This window comes from Plecotus auritus, assembly GCF_963455305.1.
Source record: "Plecotus auritus genome assembly, chromosome: 8".
NCBI classification, from domain to species: Eukaryota; Metazoa; Chordata; class Mammalia; order Chiroptera; family Vespertilionidae; genus Plecotus; species Plecotus auritus.
The window spans coordinates 59,109,385-59,129,110 of NC_137782.1; the positions used below are offsets into that span (position 1 = coordinate 59,109,385).

At 42.2% G+C, this 19,726-nt stretch overlaps 1 protein-coding gene across 1 annotated transcript in view; it reads right to left on the reverse strand.

Annotated features, from left to right (window-relative positions):
* Positions 1-19,726, reverse strand: part of CTNNBL1 (catenin beta like 1) — a 181,579-nt gene that overhangs the window by 93,819 nt on the left and 68,034 nt on the right. The window contains exons 6-8 of the mRNA XM_080683808.1: positions 10,360-10,453; positions 6,765-6,856; positions 63-135 (exon numbers count right to left, since the gene is read on the reverse strand). Coding sequence (XP_080539934.1) covers positions 63-135; positions 6,765-6,856; positions 10,360-10,453 — 259 coding nt within the window. The remainder of the gene's footprint in view (positions 1-62; positions 136-6,764; positions 6,857-10,359; positions 10,454-19,726) is intronic.

Genomic DNA, 19,726 nt, shown 5'->3' on the forward strand with positions numbered 1-19,726 from the left:
ATGATCTGAAACAAGCCTACCTCCTATCCTAACAGAATATCAATACTGAGAGGGAGCCTCACCATCATTGTCCTGGAGCAATATGGCCAGCACTTCACTACAATACAGTTTGTTGGCATCGAAAGGCATCTTTGCCTGTAAGGAAATAGGAGAAATGAAAAAACAACAACAACCAAACCAACATTATGCGGCCCTGTTTCCCTCCCCAGCATGAATTTTTCACAAGTACTAGAACCTGAGTTAGAGAAAAATAGAAGTTAGAAAGGGAAAAGGCAGGTTAAGAGTAAAAAAAAAAAAAAAAAAGTCTGCCTCTGCTCTCAAGAACTACATAGTAAGACCATAAATGACAGACGAACACAATATCTCTCACATTCCTAATGCCCAGGTATGAATGTCACCACCTCTGGGAAGCCTTCCCAGATCCCACATTTTGAGTCCAGAGACTACTGTCTAGCACATACTACGTACTCAAAATGTGAACTAGATGAGTAATTGAAACTTTTGAACTTTAAGACTAAACCCTTATCATAAAGCTTTGTTCACGAGTTACAATGATAAAATTAGGCTGTAAATTAGCTGACACATTAGAGAAGTTGAAAAGAAAGCAAATTCATATTTAGATTAGTTGAGTGTATTTATAACAAAGTAGTGCCTTTGGATTTTTTAATGTTTAAAATTTAATTTGAAATCATAAACCTATCTGCTTGTGTGCCATAATCTGCCTACTATTTAAAAAGGAAACCACATTAAATATGCAGAAATGTGTTAATATTTTAACACCCAAATTGCTACCCACAATTCTTTGCCTGCTGCATGCTCTGCTACTTGGAGTTCCAGGGGGCACACATCTAATGCAGAGACTCTTTTTCATGGCCGTCCACATTGCTGCTTCAGTAGCGAGACTCAAATCTCTCATCATTAACAATACCCTTCGGATAAAGGTGCAGAGAGGACCAAGCCTCATCAATGTCTTTTTATTTACTGTACCCTTGATCCTTAAAATGCAGGAACATAGACAACAACTGTTAATCAGCAGCAGCCTTGCTACCTCTCCAGGTTTTTTGAAATGACAAATAATTCCTGTATCTGGAAAGGACAGGGGAAGTGTTTATCTTGAAGCTAACACTTCTATCACCTTAGCGCTATTCACAGTTCTGTTTGGACATTGATTTTGTACTTAAGAAGGAAGCGTGGCCCCTAATGAAGCAATGCCAGCATCTTTTCAGTTTTCTGTGCACGTCTCCCTCGTCAAACCTAAGTGCACCCCACAGAGTTTCAGGAGGCTGACCAGGTATGACCCATCTTAGATTAAAAGATCTGTAAATGCAAGGACTTACGTGTGCTGACTGCAAGGTATGCTCCCTGGGCAAGCTTAAGTCCTTGTTTCAAGAAATTCAGTATAAGAGCCAGGGTTTAAATGAAATTTGTGGCACGTTTCACTTTAAGGAAAACAGTTTTATAAAAATCAAACCACAAAAGTGAAAAGCCAAGGGGTGAACATGGCCATCAGAATCAAGAATCTGCCAATAGAATTACTTACTCAAATTATTTAAGTTACAAGTATTGCCATTTTAAAAGATTTAAGCCATACCAACTTATATGCTTTTGAAGGGTCAGGGTTCTTGTTTAAAACAAGATACACTTAACTGAAAGAAGCCCTAAGAATCAGGCCACTAGAACAATAGCCTTTCCATGATTCCAATGCCTCTCTTATCCTTTATTTGATTTTATAAACTCCTGTCTCCAAGGCAGTGGATAGATTTTCTCTTTTTTTCCCAACAAATATTTATTGGGCATCTGCTATATGCAAGACAAAGAATTGAACATGACAGCAAACAGAGGTGAATTTGACATAAACATGAACGTTGTCTGTTGTTAAGGCATTAAATTATGGTACTGAATTAATATTAATTTTATCAAGTAATACAGTAACATTAAGAAAAGGACATGACTCTGGGATCAGACATACCTAGGTTTGACTAATGAGCATGCACTACCTATGTGCACAAAGTCTGCAGTTCCCAAACTGCATGCCGAGGTACCTGGTGTTATACTGAACTCACAGGGGCACCACAGGATATTTTCAATTTCCAAGGAAAGCACAGTGACATTTAACATCTGCTCAACACTACATTAACTACTAGCTCCAGGTGCATTTCTTTTCATGACATCCGATAGTTCTGAATTCGGGTTTTGGTGGTTGCCATGATAAAAGAACTGTGTGAAACAGGAAAGAGGGTTGTGGTATTCAATCTGATTCCAAGGTTTCAGAAGTTGTACAGAACTGAAAAGGCACACACATCTATCAGTAAGTAACTGTGGTATTTAAGAATTAAATAAAAATATATTGTCTTTTAATTCATGTGTATTATTTTTTCAAATGGCACTAAAATGTTAAGACATAAATATGTATTATCAAACTGTCTGCACCTAACTACTTAATACATGGGACAGTTATATCCTTTCTGGCACAGGGATGCTATAAAAACAAAATTCTGAGACACTAATGGCATCACGAACTGAGAATGGGCATCTATGACCCAAAGTAACATTTCTTGGTCCCAAGTTTCCTTATTTGTAAAATGGAAATAATAAAATAACATCTCTTAGGGGAGTTACTATGAGAATTAAACAAGATATGGAAGTATCTAACAATAGGTACTAAAAGTTTTTCTGATGACTGGAATCAGAAATATTCACATTAGAATCTCAGCTCTAACAATTACCTGCCATTTGATCTTGGCCAAATTACTCTGCCTCTCTAACTAACTTTCTCTCATGTTAAGTAAAAACAAATCATAATTTTGTCTTGAGGTGATTAAATAAACTAGTATATACTGAATAGGCACCCAACAGCTGAGTTCCCCTCTATTGAGAATTCCTGATTCTCCACAGAAAATCTGCAGCTTTTGCTGTGTATCACTTCAAGGAGTTTCCAATTTGCCCAAAGTAAACAAAAATTTTAAAATATCAAAATCTATCTTCATCACTTTTTTCTTTTTCTTTTTTTTTTTTTAAATATATTTTATTGATATTTTACAGAGAGGAAGGGAGAGGGATAGAGAGTTAGAAACATCGATGAGAGAGAAACATCGATCGGCTGCCTCCTGCACACCTCCTACTGGGGATGTGCCCGCAACCAAAGTACATGCCCTTGACCGGAATCGAACCTGGGACCTTTCAGTCTGCAGGCTGACGCTCTATCCACTGAGCCAAACCGGTTTCGGCTTCATCACTTTTTTCTTAAAATATAGGTCCTTTGATTGAAAAACTGGCATGATGGAGTGAGTAATCTAATGAGAAAGTCAAACTGATTAGGCCCTTCAACTCCCAACGCTGAGCCCTGCAATGCTTCAGACCCTGAAAGAGATGCTTTTGGAAAACAGCCTGGCAAGAGGAGGAGGCTTTAAAGCTAGCAAGGCCCGGCTGTCACAGGCTCTCCCACATACCTCGCGTGGGGTTTGGATAAGGTATCTCCTCCTCTCTGGGATTCTTCCCTCATCTGTAAACTGGGGATAGCAGCACTTACTTGGAGAGTTGTTTATGAGGATCAGAAATAAACTAGTACATATTGTACAGTACAAACAGTATCGAGAATAACCCTTTGTACACGATAAATTGCCAATGTACAACACTCACATGGGACAGGGAAAACTTAGTGATGTAAGTGATGATGATGAAGGTGACAGCTAAATATTTTAAACTGATAGAAAAGAAATAAACGATGGGCTAGGTGGGGAAAAGGGAGAATAATCTTTAATGTCTAGCCAAAGACAAAAGTCACCAGCCAGAGATGACAGCCTCCAAGCTTGCAAATACTGAACTGTCAAATTACAAGGGCATTTAGTCAAAATTAGAAGGAAGGAGAATTCATTTAGCAGCCGCAGTCCCTTGGATTTGGCAAAGTAAACCAATGGGACTTGGAACTTCTGGGGCTCTCTTCTATCCAGGAGCTTGGTGATCCTAAACCTTTCAGCTGTCAGAGTAATTACAAAGTCAAGCACAAGTTTGTACTCAGCATGCACTAGCCTTGAATAAAATTAAACTTCACCTTTCTGGGAGCTGCTGCTTTTTGGAAAGTACAAAACAATTATGCTACCACCCGCAGCCAGAAGCTTCAGGTTATTTCTGCAGCTCACCTCCGGTGCTTGGAACACATGGGGCAGGTTCAGACACATCTACAGCCCTGTACAACTGTCAAAGCAGACTGTCGCCTGTAAACTGGCAACTCTTGGTCATGGAGGCTAAGGACCTAGCATTAACTAGTTGTACATGTTGTATAATAAAGCCAATACTCAGTTCATTAGCTCATTTCCTGAATGTTGCAATGTTTTTAAAGCATTGATTTAATTGAGAAACAAAAGGGGAATCTTAATTTTGTTTCTTTAGGAAAAATAAATAAAATTTGGGGGTTTTGGTGTCATTTTCAATAGTACATGATATCCTAAGGAATTTGTATTCCCCATGGAAAAATAAGCTGTGCTGCAGTGTCTCTCACACTACTGTTATTTGCTTACCTGCTAAACCATTTAATGCAATCATCTGCAATGGATTTCATCCTCATTAGTACAAATTAGTGATTTCATTTGGTGGATGAAGAAATCCAAGCATATCTCTATATATTACTAGGTGACCAATACAAAATGGAGACTCATCAATGTGCTACACACTTAACATTATTCAAGGATTACTGAATAAATATACATGATCAGTAAAATAGCATGGCTTTACCAAGTAATGTAAACAAATAATCTAGGATGCTGGTTCTTAGATGTCAGCATGTATCAGAATCACTTGGATGTTAAGATAGGTTGCTGGCTCCACCCCAAGCTGGACAGATTCAGGGGGTCTAGTGGGATGGGTTCAAGAATGTGTATTCCTTTTTTTGAAGGGAAAGTTATTCTTTTTTAAAAAAAAATTTATTTATTTTCTTCATTGATTAAGGTATTACATATGTGTCCTTATCCCCTTACTGCCCCCCACCCCACCCCGGCTCATGCCCTCACTCCCCTAGTGTCTGTGTCCATTGGTTATGCTTATATGCATGCATACAAGTCCTTTGATTGATCTCTCCCCCTTCCCCCCACCCTAATAATGTGTATTTCTGCCCAGCCACCATGGCTCAGTGGTTGAGTGCTGACTTATGAACTGAGAAGTCATGGTTCAATTTCTGGTCAAGGCACATGCCCTAGTTATAGGCTCAATCCCCAGTGTGGAGCGTGCAGGAGGCAGCCGATTAATTATTCTCTCTCATAATTGATGTTTCTCTCTCCCTTCTACCTTCCTCTATGAAATCAATAAAAATATATTTTAAAAAAATTTAAAAAAAAGAATACTCATTTCTAAGAAGCTGCCAAGCGATTCGGATGTTCCTGGTCAGGATGCACACCCTGAAAACAATTGGGAGAAGATGCAAATATGACAGAAACTCAGTCCTTGCTCTTAAGGAGCTTAAGGGTATTTGGAGTAAGACAATGAGCACAATAATAAAATCCAAGTCTGCCAAGTGATGAAGAAAAGATGCTCCATGAAGGTAAGTGTCACACAGTTATGGGTATATAACTGGGAGAACCCAGATCTGCTAACCCCCACTGGAGAACCAGTAGGGAGAAAGTAAAATGGCTGCTATTCATGAAAGAAAGATGGCAGTATGGGCTTGGGGCGGGGGTGGGGGGGTGAGGCTAGGGAAACGGTGCATAAAGGAGTATGGATGCTTGGATTTTAATTCTAGCTCTATGAATTTGGGCAAGTTGATACTCTATAAGTATCAACTCTTAAATTTTTTATCTACAATAGAACTTAATACACTTGCTTCCAAATCTAAAAATGATGGGAGAATACATGAAAGAGTAGGGATTTAAGCTGGTTAATGAACAGTGTATATAATCTAAAAATATATGAAAAAGATAGGAGTCATTCCTGGTGGAAGGAGCAGCATGAGCAAAGACAAATACAGAAGTCGAAATAATGTTGACCTTTGCAGAGCAGGGCATAGGTAAAAGAGATGTCTGAAAGATAATAAGGCCAATGTTTCAAAACTGAGAAATGGAAGGGTCAGACATGCCAGGTTAAGGGGCTTTAAAAAATACTATGTATTTCTATTTGTGAAACACACACACACACACACACACACACACACACACACACACACACACACTTCTATATGTGCACAACAAATTTCTGGAAGGATAGATAAAATACTGTTTGCTAAGAGTGACTGCCTCTGGGAGGTGGAACTAGAAGCAATCAGCAGAGAGGAACTTTTCCTTCAGTTTTATACCCTCTGAACAACATGCATTTGTTTGTATTTCTACAACAAGTTTGTAATATTTTCAGAGGTATTAAAGTCTATTTTTTTTTAATATATTTTATTGATTTTTACAGAGAGGAAGGGAGAGGGATAGAGAGTTAGAAACATCAATGAGAGAGAATCATTGATCAGCTGCCTCCTGCACACCCCCCACTGGGGATGTGCCCGCAACCCAGGTACATGCCCTTGACTGGAATCGAACCTGGGACCCTTGAGTCCGCAGGCCGACGCTCTATCCACTGAGCCAAACCGGTCAGGGCTTAAAGTCTATTTTTAAACTGTTTTCTTTTAAAACAAACAAAAGAGGACAAATAAAGAGTTCATAAGTCGGCTCTCAAAAAATTCACAAGTTACATCATACAAGCCTGGGGATAACAATCAATGCCAAAGACCCAGCATGTGCCAGGCTCACAGCAGAGAAGTTTGACCTGCCTTCCCACAAAGCCAAACTTACCTTCAGCCTCTTCAACAGCCACTGCAGAAGACCCTGCTGGGCAGCCTCTGTACACATCTCCGGCCGGAACTCAGCCATGTTTTCCACAATAGCTGAAGGGAGACAAACACCAGTCATTTGGGAAGACAACTTTGTTCCATCTGCAACAAGCCTGCTTCCCACGGCAGGCATTTTATTCCTCTTCCTACTTCTCTGTATTCCTCCCAGCCAGATGATGTCCTGTCATTTTTAGATTAACCAGGGATATGTTATGGTTTTTTTTTCTTCAAGTTATAAGTAAAAGTTATAACTAAAAATGATGGAGTTCACAAAAGGAGTAAGTGATAGACTTTCTGTGCTAATAGGGAACAACACTAGAGCAGAACATACAGAAGGGTGGATCTTTACCTACAAAGACCCTCTTAGTCCTCATTGCACTAGAATCGGAGAGACTATGACTAGAGAGACAGAGCCTTCATAAAGACCTTAGGAAAAAAATCAGGAGATGGTGAACTCAGAGTCTCTTCCTTTCCTGTTTCATCCACTTTCAGTTCTCTTTGCCTGGACTGCAAAGGAACCAAGCATAATCTTAATTGGAAAAAAAAAAAATGTGCATAGAGATGAAAGGCCATGCTGGCAGAGGTAACTGTCTGGTACTCAGAAACAAACATAATTGGTCCCATTCTCTCCAAAAACAGCCAAATTGCTGCTTAATAAAGAAATTAAAAATTAGGAGGCCAAAAAGGTTATTGCATAACTATAATACTAAAAAGGGGGACATTTAAAAAAATCACCTATAGTCCCCTTCTAACACATCCAATGCTTTCATTTCATTTCCTTTAGGACCTCTTCCACCCTATATCCCAGAGTATCCTATCTAATAAAAGAGTAATATGCAAATTGACCATCACTCCAACACACAAGATGGCTGCCCCCATGTGGTCAAAGATGGATGCCCCCATGTGGACACAAGATGGCCACCACAAGATGGCCAGCAGGGGAGGGCAGTTGGGAGGGACCAGGCCTGCAAGGAAGGGCAGTTGTGGATGATCAGGCCAGCAGGGGAGGATAGTTGGGGGGGACCAGGCCTGCAAGGGAGGGCAGTTGGGGGTGATCAAGCCTGCAGGCGAGGGCAGTTAGGGGTGACCAGGCCAGCAGAGGAGGGAAGTTGGGGGCAACCGGGCCTGCAAGGAAGGGCAGTTGGGGGGGGACCCAGGCCTGCAGGGGAGAGCAGTTGTGGGGGGGGCAGGCATGCAGGGGAGGGCAGTTAGGGGTGACCAGGCCTTCAAGGGAGGGCAGTTAGGGGCAAGCAGGCTGGCAGGGGAGTGGTTAGGGGGTGATCAGGCTGGCAGGCAGAAGCGGTTAGGGGCAATCAGGAAGGCAGGCAGGCCAGCAGTTGGGAACCAGCAGTCCTGGATTATGAGAGGGATGTCCGACTGCCCGTTTAGGCCTGATCCCAGTAGGAGCAGGCCTAAACGGGCAGTCAGACATCCCTCGAGGGGTCCCAGATTGGAGAGGGTGCAGGCTGGGCTGAGGGACACACTCCCCCGTGCACGAATTTCGTGCACCAGACCTCTAGTGTTATTATAAAGCAGATAGAATTCTGTGTTCTCCAAGCACAATACTTGTAGGAGAAAGGGTTGAAGAAATCAACACACCCCTTATCTTCTTCCTCACTCCTTTGTCCATGTCAATCTTCAAGTTAAAGTACTAGTATAATAGGGCAGCCTTGGCTGGTGTGGTTCAGTGGGTAGAGCTTTGGGCATGTACCTGGGCTTGCAGGTTCAATCCCTGGCCCTGGTCAGGGCTCATACAGGAGGCAGCCAATCGATATGTCTCTCTCCCATCAATGTTCTCTCTCCCCCTCCTTTCTTCTCTTCCACTCTCTCTAAAAATCAATGGAAAAAACATCCTAGGGTGAAGATTAACAGAAACAAAAAGAATAACTGGGCAGCCCCCTCAGGGAGTGGGACACAAAGCCTTGGGAGCAGAGTAGCAACCAGACCCCTGAGAGATGATCATTATAATACCTTAAATTACTTCTCACATTTTCTAAGAAAATCAACTCATTCATATTAATCAACTCATTCTTATTCCTCTGCTTATATTTTAGATGGTTTCCTATTGCCCATTAGAATAAAATCCATAGTTTACAAGGTCTTCCATAATCTGGACAAATTTACGCCCCTGGTCCCATCTCCCACCACTCCTACTCCCACTGCTACAGTGCATTTCTGTTCTTTCCCCAAAACTCAGGCCCATTCACACAGCTTTGCAAATGCTACTCCCCTGCCCAAGGATCCGTCTCACATTTCTGTCAAAATGTACCGGTCTTCATATTCAGCCCCAGTGCTACTTGCTCCTATACAGCAATTTGGAGACCCTTCCTCTTCACTTCCATAGTGCTCTCCACTAACTCCTATTAAATCATCTGTCATCCTCTATTACCTTTCCCTTTCTGTTCCAGACCATCCCATCAGTCGGCCTAATTCCTTTTTAATCTGCCCCAGTGCCTAGCACAGTGCCTGACAAACGTCAGGTGCTCAATAAGGGAGGGAGGGATGACTTTGCTGAGCTATTGGTAGGTGACCAAGCTGAAAGTAGACAGATTTCTACAGATTGCCAGGCTGGTACTTTTTCCATTACATCAGGCCCTTTTAATTAACAGTCAGTTAAGACTTTGATAAGCTTTCCATTCAGCAAAATTCAGCATTAGGCTAACAGATGGCAATGCTAAATTCTAGCTGTAGACTAGGGCAAGCCCCCAAATTACTGATTATTGTGTTCTCTCTCCTCTTACTCCCTAGGTACTCCCTTCTTCCTCCTTCTTTATGATAATCTTCACGAAAGAGAGTATAAAACTACAAGAGAAATCTGTGCCAGACACAAAAGAGCTGAGAAAATCTAATCTCATCAAACTTTCTGCTTCTGCTGGGCCTCGTTCATTTCTCAAGCTCTACTTACAGATATGTCACTTATGGCTTTATTCGACAGCGACTAGTGATAAAGAGGACTACCCAAAAGCATGATTTTAAATAGGCTATTGGTTTGGCAACTTTACAGGGTGGAAGACTGGGGAGGTGTAGGAGGGAAATCCTGCAGAGGAATTTACTTCAATGGACACATAATGAAGGGGCAGCCAAGTTAATGGCAATATTGCAACCCGCAGTTTACATGGCAAACTGCACATAAGAAAAGGAAGAAACACTAACTCTTTCTCAAATAAAATGTCCTATAAAGATACACAGCTGTTCAAAAGTTTGTAGTTCCAGTGAAGGGAAGAAAAACGAACATAAAAAGACTAAAAAATTGTTTAAAAAATATATATATTTTTTCATAGACTTCATCTTAACTTTTGGAGGCAAACACCTGCTAAAAAGAAGCCAGCAGTTTGCAGGAAGGTGCATTTCTGCTTTTATTACCTGCAAGCCAAACCAAAGCTGCAGTTATATGAAATTTACACAAGGGTCTTTATTTCTGAAAAGGCAGTTTGGGAGCAGACGGAAAGAAAACACTACTGCTGTTGACTCTATTATGAAGGAGGAAGGGAAATGAGCACCAAGCCCCAAAACAAACAGAAAGAAACTCGGAGAATGCTGGTTGCCCTTGCCCTTACCCAGAGTGTTGTGCACGCCGTCCGCCTCCTCTTTCACAGACTCATCCAGGCGCTCCAGATTCTGCACGAGCAGTGCTACCACTTGTCCGTCCACCTTCAGCCATGGGGAAGCAAAAGGAAGAGGGATACATGTCACAAAATAGTACTCACTTCTCTACTGAAGGAACAAAGTAAATAACTAGCTGCCTATGGTTTAGTGCGTGCTCTCCCATCCCATTATCTTCTTCCTCCGTGAAGTGACTCTGAGGCAGGCATCATTCTTCCTAACTTAAGACTGAAGCTTAAGGAGACCAAGTAAAATTCAAGGTTACAAAGTGATGAGTGACAGTACTAGTACACTTGAACCCTGGCCTGCTGAAATCAAGGTCAGAGTTCTTTCTACCTTCCTGTAATTAAAGCACCTTCCAAAAATGCCATCTGAAGTCAGGTCAACAGTTCACTTAAGTCAGTGGTCGGCAAACTCATTAGTCAACAGAGCCAAATATCAACAGTACAATGATTGAAATTTCTTTTGAGAGCCAAATTTTTTAAGCATAAACTTCTTCTAATGCCACTTCTTCAAAATAGACTCGCCCAGGCCATGGTATTTTGTGGAAGAGCCACACTCAAGGGGCCAAAGAGCCGCATGTGGCTTGCGAGCTGCAGTTTGCCGACCACGGACTTAAGTCAAAGCATGCTTCTAGGCCATAGGACCAAGAGAGGTTTAGTTGATAGGTTACTAGCCATACTTTATAGTGGCCTCGAAATTTAGGGTTAAACTCAAAACATTCCTAACTTCCCATGCTAAGCTTTTATGAAACTATTACTTCTGATGAATTTCTAATTCCTTTTTGAAAAGAGTATTAATGTAATAAAATGCCATGTATTGATATTACATAAGTAAGCAATTATATTTCTCTCATAATTTGAAACATACAACTCTTAGAAGAACCTTTCAGTAGCCACATCATACAGCTGATATTCAAGAGATGAATGACTTAGCCAAGCCCACACAGCTACTGAGCAATGAAACCAAAAGCAAAACCAAGCTCCCTTCTTAGGTGAAATAATGCTTATACTACTTCACACTACCTTCTGGCACAATTTTAGGTTTGGGGGAGACTGCCCTCCAGGTAACCCTGAGGCAAAATAAGAAGGGGTAACTAAGAAAATACCTAATCTTCAACAAGTGATTACATATCTGGTAATACATTTCTAAGTAGTAGCCAAGAAGTAAACCTATACAGGAAGATAAGATCTCTCTCATTGCCTCAGTTTCCTCACTAGGACATGAAAATAAGTTGTAAAGATTAAGTGAATATATGTGGCATGCCTTACCCTGGGTCTGGGTCAAAAATTAAGGTGAGAGTTAGAATTTAGCCCTTTATCCATTCTTATACCTGAGTATTCACTGCTCATCTCCCATGGGCTAAGAAAAACTCAAGTTCTTGGAAGGCAGGCACCTTGTCCTCATTCATTTTGGTATACTCTTCAAAGCCTAGTGCAATGCTATACCTAGCAGACGCTGAGTAAGTTTTGCTAAATTTAAATAAATTGATAAAACACTTCTCCATTTACTCTCATGTAACCATCACAACTTTTATAGGTGAGAAAACAAAGATCCAGAAAGGTTAATTAGCCTGGCCAAAGTCATAAAGCTTGTGGCAGAAGTGACCAGCTCAGGGACCCTACTTTTCCCCTTCATACGCTATAACTTTGGTGAGGGAAAAAGAAAGGAGAGAGAAGGAAATGGTCTCATTCAACTGACCCTTCCTGAGCACTGTGTATAAGGCATACTACAGACACAGTGCAAACTGAGCCTGAGGATAAAACAATGGCAACAGAGGTGGATCTTGAAATAAGACCTCTACTCTTTCTCGACTGTGGAGATGGGGGCTGAACTTACTAATTTGCAATACCTGAATCACAAATGAAGATTTTTTTCTAGGATCTCCTTTATGCCCTGGTATGAGGAACAATGTAAAACACTAGCTGCATATTTGAGGGGATACTGATGCCAAAATTGAGAGCACCCATAAATACAAGGAAGAGCTGTTTCCACCTTTTGTATGAAGGATATACACAAGCTTGCTCTCAAATAGCACAGCTAGCAAAAGCTTCATCAAAGAAATTCACTGCAATGTTTTCCTTAATTAATTGGACAATTTCGGTATGTAAAAGAAAACAGAAAAACATCTGGGGGAAAAAGATGAACCATGTCACAATTTGTTTTTCCCTAAATCACCCTGATTGGCTTATAATCTCCCTGAATCCTAAAGCAGCAGACACTGCAACTCCACTGGGTATCACACTGCTTGTCAGTTCTGCAAACTGCTTCACCAGGTTCAGTCACTTACTGCTGCTTTATCTGCACTATTGCCCTTCCTTTCCTTGGTTCTTAGTTATGTTTCCCATCTCTGCTGTCTAGAAAGTGGTGGGGACAGTGGTAGTAAGCAACACATTCAAATCCCGGGACTGAATGGTTATGGAAAATGGGTGTCTGGCCAGAGGAACATTTTTTTGCTTGCCACACAAATCTAACTTCTAACAGAGGGCCTTTTTAAGCTTGCAAAGTGTGAAACTTTATGTTTAGCTGGGTTAAATGCAAGTTTATCTGATTGCAGGAGGGTCAAAGCCATCAAAACACATTTAGCTCATAAACCCTTGGAAAAATATTTATATTATGCATAGCTCTGGATATCACCTAGTAAGAAACATAAATTAGCATTCTGTTTTACTCCCTCCCAGGGGTCCTCAAACTTTTTAAACAGGGGGCCAGTTCACTGTCCCTCAGACTGTTGGAGGGCCGGACTATAGTTTAAAAAAAAAAACTATGAACAAATTCCTATGCGCACTGAGGGCCCGGGATGAGTCGGCTGCTAAGCAGGACAGGCAGCGGCACCCGGCGGGCCGGATAAATGTCCTCGGCGGGCCACATGTGGCCTGCGGGCCGTAGTTTGAGGACCCCGGCTAACCCCTTGGTTCTACCACCTTCATGCCAATTTTTTGGAACTGTGACTAAGTCTGAAACTAAAAACAAATCCTGCTTAGGGATTGAAACATTAAAGGTTGTTCAGCCAGAGTAACCCTAGCCTTGGAAATCATAACTGTTTAAGCCTGATGTTTTCTGATAAGTTCCTGGTTATTTCTGCTTATTACCAGGTCTCCCCAACAATATTGCAGCAGGCCCTACTGAGATAAATTTCAAGAGCATGATCAGACACTCTTTTCCACTTGACCAGAAAGAATGGATACAAGAGAAAAGGAGGAAATAAAAAAGGGACAAACAGGGTTGGAGGGAATAATTTCATATCTTGTACAATCTGCCAATAGGCTTTCTCAAGAGGTTAAGTGGAGTTTTTCTACTGAGTAAGAGTTCTGGAAATTTCATATTTTAAAAACAATACCCCCCCCCCCACACACACCCACACACACCCACACTGAATCTTGATTAAGCAATAAGTTTTAAGTAAAAATATAATAATGTTGTCATAATGCAAAATTTATCCTGTTGCAACCTATCTAATAATATTTTAGTTTCCACTCTTGCTCCTCCAATCCATTATCCACACAATTGTCAAGAGTGGTCTTTTTATTTATTTACTAGAGGCCCGGTGCACAAAATTCGTGCACGGAAGGGGGTGTTCCTCAGCCCAGCCTGCACCCTCTCCAATCTGGGACCCCTAGGGCAGTGGTCGCCAAACTGAGGCTCGCGAGCCACATGCGGCTCTTTGGCCCCTTGAGTGTGGCTCTTCCACAAAATACCACAGTGAGTCTATTTTGAAGAAGTGGCATTAGAATAAGTTTAAGTTTAAAAAATTTGGCTCTCAAAAGAAATTTCAATTGTTGTATTGTTGATATTTGGCTCTGTTGACTAATGAGTTTGCCGACCACTGCCCTAGGGGGATGTCCGACTGCCGGTTTAGGCCTGATCCCTGTAGGCCTAAACCGGCAGTTGGACATCCCTCTCACAATCTGGGACTGCTGGCTCCTAACCACTCACCTGCCTGCCTGCCTGACTGCCCCTAACCACTCTGCCTGCCAGCCTGGTAGCCCCCTAACTGCTCCCCTACCAGCCTGATTGATGCCTAACTGCTCCCCTGCTAGCATGATCGTCTCCAACTGCCCTCCCCTGCTGGCCTGATTGCCTCCAACTGCCCTCCCCTGCTGGCCCAATTGCCCCCAACTGCCTTCCTCTGTGGAGCTGAGGGGACTGGGGGACTCCGGCTAGATGAGGTGCGTGGCACCTGCCGCCCCCCGGCGGAGCTGAGGGGACTGGGTGCCACCATCTTGTAGCTGTGGGTGCCGCCATCTTGTGAGGGTGTGGCAGTCAATTAGCATATTTTCTCTTTATTGGCCATGAGTGCCACCATCTTTGTGAGGGCATGATGGTCAATTAGCATATTCCCTCTTTATTAGATAGGATTTGTTTGTTTACTTTATTAATCCTCACCCAAGGGTATTTTTTTCCATTGATTTTTAGACAGAGTGGAAACGAGGGAGGGAGAGGAAAGGAGAGAGAGAAATATCAATGTGAGAGAGACACATCGATTGCTTGCCTCCTGCACGTGCCTTGACAGGGGCCAGAGATCCCCTTGACCGGGAGTCAAACCAGAGACCCTTGCATGTCTCTGGTGCATGGGCTGACATTCTAACCACTAGCCATGGCAATACTAGTCTTTTAAAAATGTTAGGTCTGACTATGTTACTACTCCCTGCTTATGATCCTCCAATTACTCCCCTTCACACTGGCAATTCCACCCAAACTTACTACCAAGGCCTACAAACCCCAGAGTGGCCTGGCCCTGACTGTGCTCTCTCTCCTCATCCCAGCTGTGTGCTAACAGTACATGCCTTTTTTCTGTTCCTCAACTACATCAAGCTCATTCCTGCCTTAGGGCCTTTACACTTGTCCCATCTTGCCTTGGTCATTCTGATGGCTGTTTTCTTCCTGTCGCTCAGAACTCAGGCCTTTCCCGACTACCTAATCCAATGTGATTTCCCAGTCACGCTACATCACATCACTCTATTTTAATTCTCTATGTAACAGAGAATCACTATCTGTTTCTTGTTTACTTACCGTTTCTCCCTGCACTAGAATATGAGCTCCACAAAGGTACACTTTGTCAGTCTTGTTCACTGCTATATACCCAATTCATAGAATTGAGAATATACCAAGCACTCAATAAACATTTAGTGAATGAATGAACAAATGAATTTTGCTTGGGAGCAAATACAGATGAAGGTGAGGCTGTTAACATAAATGGAAAGGGACAAACATGACAGAATCCAGAAATTTATATAAGTGCCCTTAGGGCAGTGGTTCTCAACCTTTTTTTTTTGGCCATACCCCACCTAAGCATCTCTAAAATCCTGGTTGCCCGCCCCCCCCGCCAGGACATATAATTATTATTATTCAAAAAGCGAACTCCTATTCATGTGGAGGAAGCCTAAAAGGCCATTAACTTTGTCTAAACAAGCTTCCAAAGAACATGGCATCCATGAGAGACAAAAATAAAGGACAGTTGCAGTACTGAGGAAGAAATTACTAAGAAACTGTTAAATAATAATATGAAGTGATATGAAAAAGTAGCAAATAAAGTTCCAAAACATATAATAGAGAACTGAAATACATAAATATGTCACAATATATATTTCTATACTGTATATGAGGCCCCTAGGACCATAAGAAATGCAAGAATTCACTGTTAATAACTTATTCTCGAATTGCCTCCCTTAAAAACAAAATTGCCCCTCTGTGGGGCATGTGCCCCACTTTGGGAAACACTGTCTTAAAGAAACCCAAAACCTGCCAACCTGAACAGCAACCTGCATCGACAACCAGCAAACGCCAAACCAACACAGGCCTTCAAATGAAGTTGGGTTAATTGAGAGCAAAATTGGGTACAGCGAGCAGTGCCCTGGCTCTCTACATCAAGGCCACTTCGATTAAACTCATTTTTGTTTGTTTATTTCTTTGTTTTTGTTAATCCTCAACTGAGGACTAATTTTTCCAACGATTTTCTTAGAGAGAGTGGAAGGGAAGGAGGGAGCGGGAGAGAGAAACATCAATGTGAGAGAGACACATCAATCGGTTGCCTCCCACATCCACCCTGGCCCGGGGTGGAGATCCTGCAATCTAGGTACATGCCCTTGACCAGGAACTGAACCCAAGACCTCTTGGACCAGTCAGGGTTTATTAAACTCTTTATAGCAAATGGTGGCTCCCAGCCACCCTGACCAGCTTCCTGGGCCAGCCACATTTCCACCACCTCTGGCTGTGACCCCTCCAACCACCCCGACATTAAAGCCACCCCACAGAGGCCAATACCTGCAGCACTGCTGTCCCTCTTGACTCCTCCCCAGCAGAAGTGATTGCTCCTTCCTCATTTCCACAGAGGCTTGAATCTCTCACAACCATTCTTAATATACTGCCTTGTTATCACTTATTTCAACCTTTTGTAAAAAACTAAACCTCTTTCCTACCATGTCTTATCTAGGCCGACACCCTTCAAATGGTTTTCCTTTTGTGTTTTGTGTTTGGTTTTTTTTTAAAAAGTATTTGTTCTAAATGTTTTTTGAATATCTGCTGAAATGAAAAAAATGTTTGTGGTAGACATTGACATTTACTAAGTATTTCATATGTGACTTTATGAAGATAATGCTCAACATTTATTGGGTGTTTATACTGTGCCAGGGTCTGTTCTAAACTATATCAAATATCTCATTTATTCCTCACTTCAGCCCTGTGCAATAGGCACTACTACTGTTATCCCCATTTTACGGAAGAAACTGAGTACAAAATGTTAGGTAACTTTCCCAAGGACACACAGCTGGTAAGTGACAGAGCTGCCACTCCCGTGACAGGGATCACAATTCAGGGGAGACAAGCTTATAAACAGATGTCTATAAGCCAAGGTGACAAGTGCCAAGATGTACAAAGTGCTAGGGGAACACAAATTCTGCTGAGGTGATGAGTCTGGAAAAAAAAAAAAAACAAACAACAAAAAAAAAACAACTCAGAAGAGAAGAGATAAGGTTTAAGTTAGGCTTAGTTTAAAGGATGAGCAGGTGTATTGCTGGTAGCCCAGGAAAAGCAATGCTTACCAAGCTGAGACAGATGTGAGCAAAGGCCTGGGACTGCCAAGCATAAGCAAAATTTAGGACTAGCAAGTAGAAAAATGACTGTAATTTAATCACAACTCTCAACAAGTCCAAAGTCTTTTTCAGAGGTATGCCAGAGAATTGCCATCAAAGCAAATATACTTGCATTTACTACTCTTCAGAAAAGAGTCTATTTCCCAGGCTACCAAGTCAACTTGTTATAAAGCACAAATATTCACCTTTTGCATAAGTCATAGCAATGGGTGTGTACCAAATTTTAAACTCCAAAGAGGCCCAAGAATGCCAGGACAGCACTCTTTGCCCACACAAATGTGCTCTTCTATTGCTTAGGACTTCCAACTGGGAAAAAGACCAAGGCAATAACTGCAAACTGCACACCACAATAAATTCTGCTACATGCCCTCTAGCCTCCGCTCATGCAATTCCAGGCCTCTGATATTGGCCCCAAATTAAAACTGCAAAGACAACTCAACCCTTATAATATGAGAATACTTATCAAACATATTCCTGAATGCAGCACAAGGGCAGAAAAAAAAATGGAAGACCACCCACTGATTCTGCTTTCTAATATTTACTGATGGCTTCTGACTGGCTGCAAACAAATAATATATGGGAGTCTAGGAATGTTCCATTGTTTGTGATTCACACCAGCCTGACCATTATAAAGCTATAAAAGTCAAAATCTTAATATAATAAATAAAAAAAGAAACAAAACAAAGAGAACACCCTGTGTAGCAGCTATGGAATGGCTCCCCAGACTGAGAATGAACTGTTTCTTCCCAACAAACAATAAAATCTTCAAGGTCCAGCGTTTGTTGGCGGGCTTGGCAACACAGAAAACACAAAGAGAGCTTTCGTGTGAACTGCTGTTTCTGAGTATGTTTTACAGGCAGCAGGCAGGCTAGCCGTTCCTCTCTCCTCTCCTCTATTCACACAGGCAAAGGAAGGTAATTAAAGTCAGCCCAGGGACCAAGCAGGAAGGCTCGTTCAGGGCCACTGTAATTAACCTCTAGAAGGTAAGACTGCACAAATGACACTGTGGAGACACAGTGAAGGAGCAAGTACCACAGCCTTCCTTCTGATGCGCCTCAAAACAAAAGGACACCCCACATCATGCTCTTCTTTCTGAAGAAAAATAAAGTTCCTGAATTCCACAAAAGTGGAAGTTCGCTCTAAGAAGAAAGAAAATGGCAATAGAAATTTTCATCACACTAAGTCACAAATGGCCCTGCTGGACTCCAGCCTTGCTCTTTATAAGAGAGTTCTTCATATCCAGTGGGTTCACAACCCCCTCATTCACACCAAATGCCAGCAATGAGCACGGTGCGGGAAATTTCTAGTGTCAAGAACCTTGAGGGAGAAAGGGTGAGAAAGGAGTGGGCAGCGTAACAATGAGATCTCAGAATCCCTGGGACCCCAATCCCAAGCATTCTGATTCAGTCGGTCTTAGACTGGGCCAGAAGGTGGTCTAACAAGCATGCCAAATGAATCTAGTACAAGTGGCTGCAGAGACCTATGATAAGCTCTGCAATCTCTATCAAAACCAGTACTGACTTCCTACCTGACAGAAAAGATGAGACAACGGAAAGGAAGGAAATCAGCTGAGCCCTGAGGAGGGTGACAGCACGGTGGGTGGACAGAAATCCCCGGGAAGTATCAGGGTAAGAGGCTGGATTAGACTCACTTCTGCCACGGCCAGCTGTGGTGCCTTTTCAGCCTCTGAGCCCTCTCTGATGACAGGCAAGAGAAAGAAACTGTTGTGGTGGGAAAGGACTGTGATGGGATCAGAAGATGCTGGCTCTAATCTCAGCTGTTGCAGGGACTAGCTGTGTAGCCCAGTGAAAGCCTTCGTCTTTCTATCTGGGGTTCCTCAGGTGTAAATGAGGCGATGGGTCTATTGGTTCACCTCACATATAAACTCCCTTTGATTGGCTGCTGCCTGGGACAATAGCTGAGGCAGATTCTGAGGCCTTGCCAAGGCTCCCCCCAAAAGAATGCCTAAATCAACTGGCCCTGTCTTCTACAGGCAGGGCTGCAACTCTGGCCTGGGTAAGCCAGAAGGTTTGTCCTTATTTTTAACATTCTCCAAATCCCTGTCTATGAAATAAGTAATAATGATACCTGTTCTATCCTTGTTTGGAATTATGAAGGCCAGAGGAAAAAAGAAACATCCACAAAAACTTTTTGTGAAAAGTTCAGTAGCAACACAGTTGAGTGTAGAGGAACAGGAACATGGAGTCAAAGAGAACAGAGGTTCAAATCC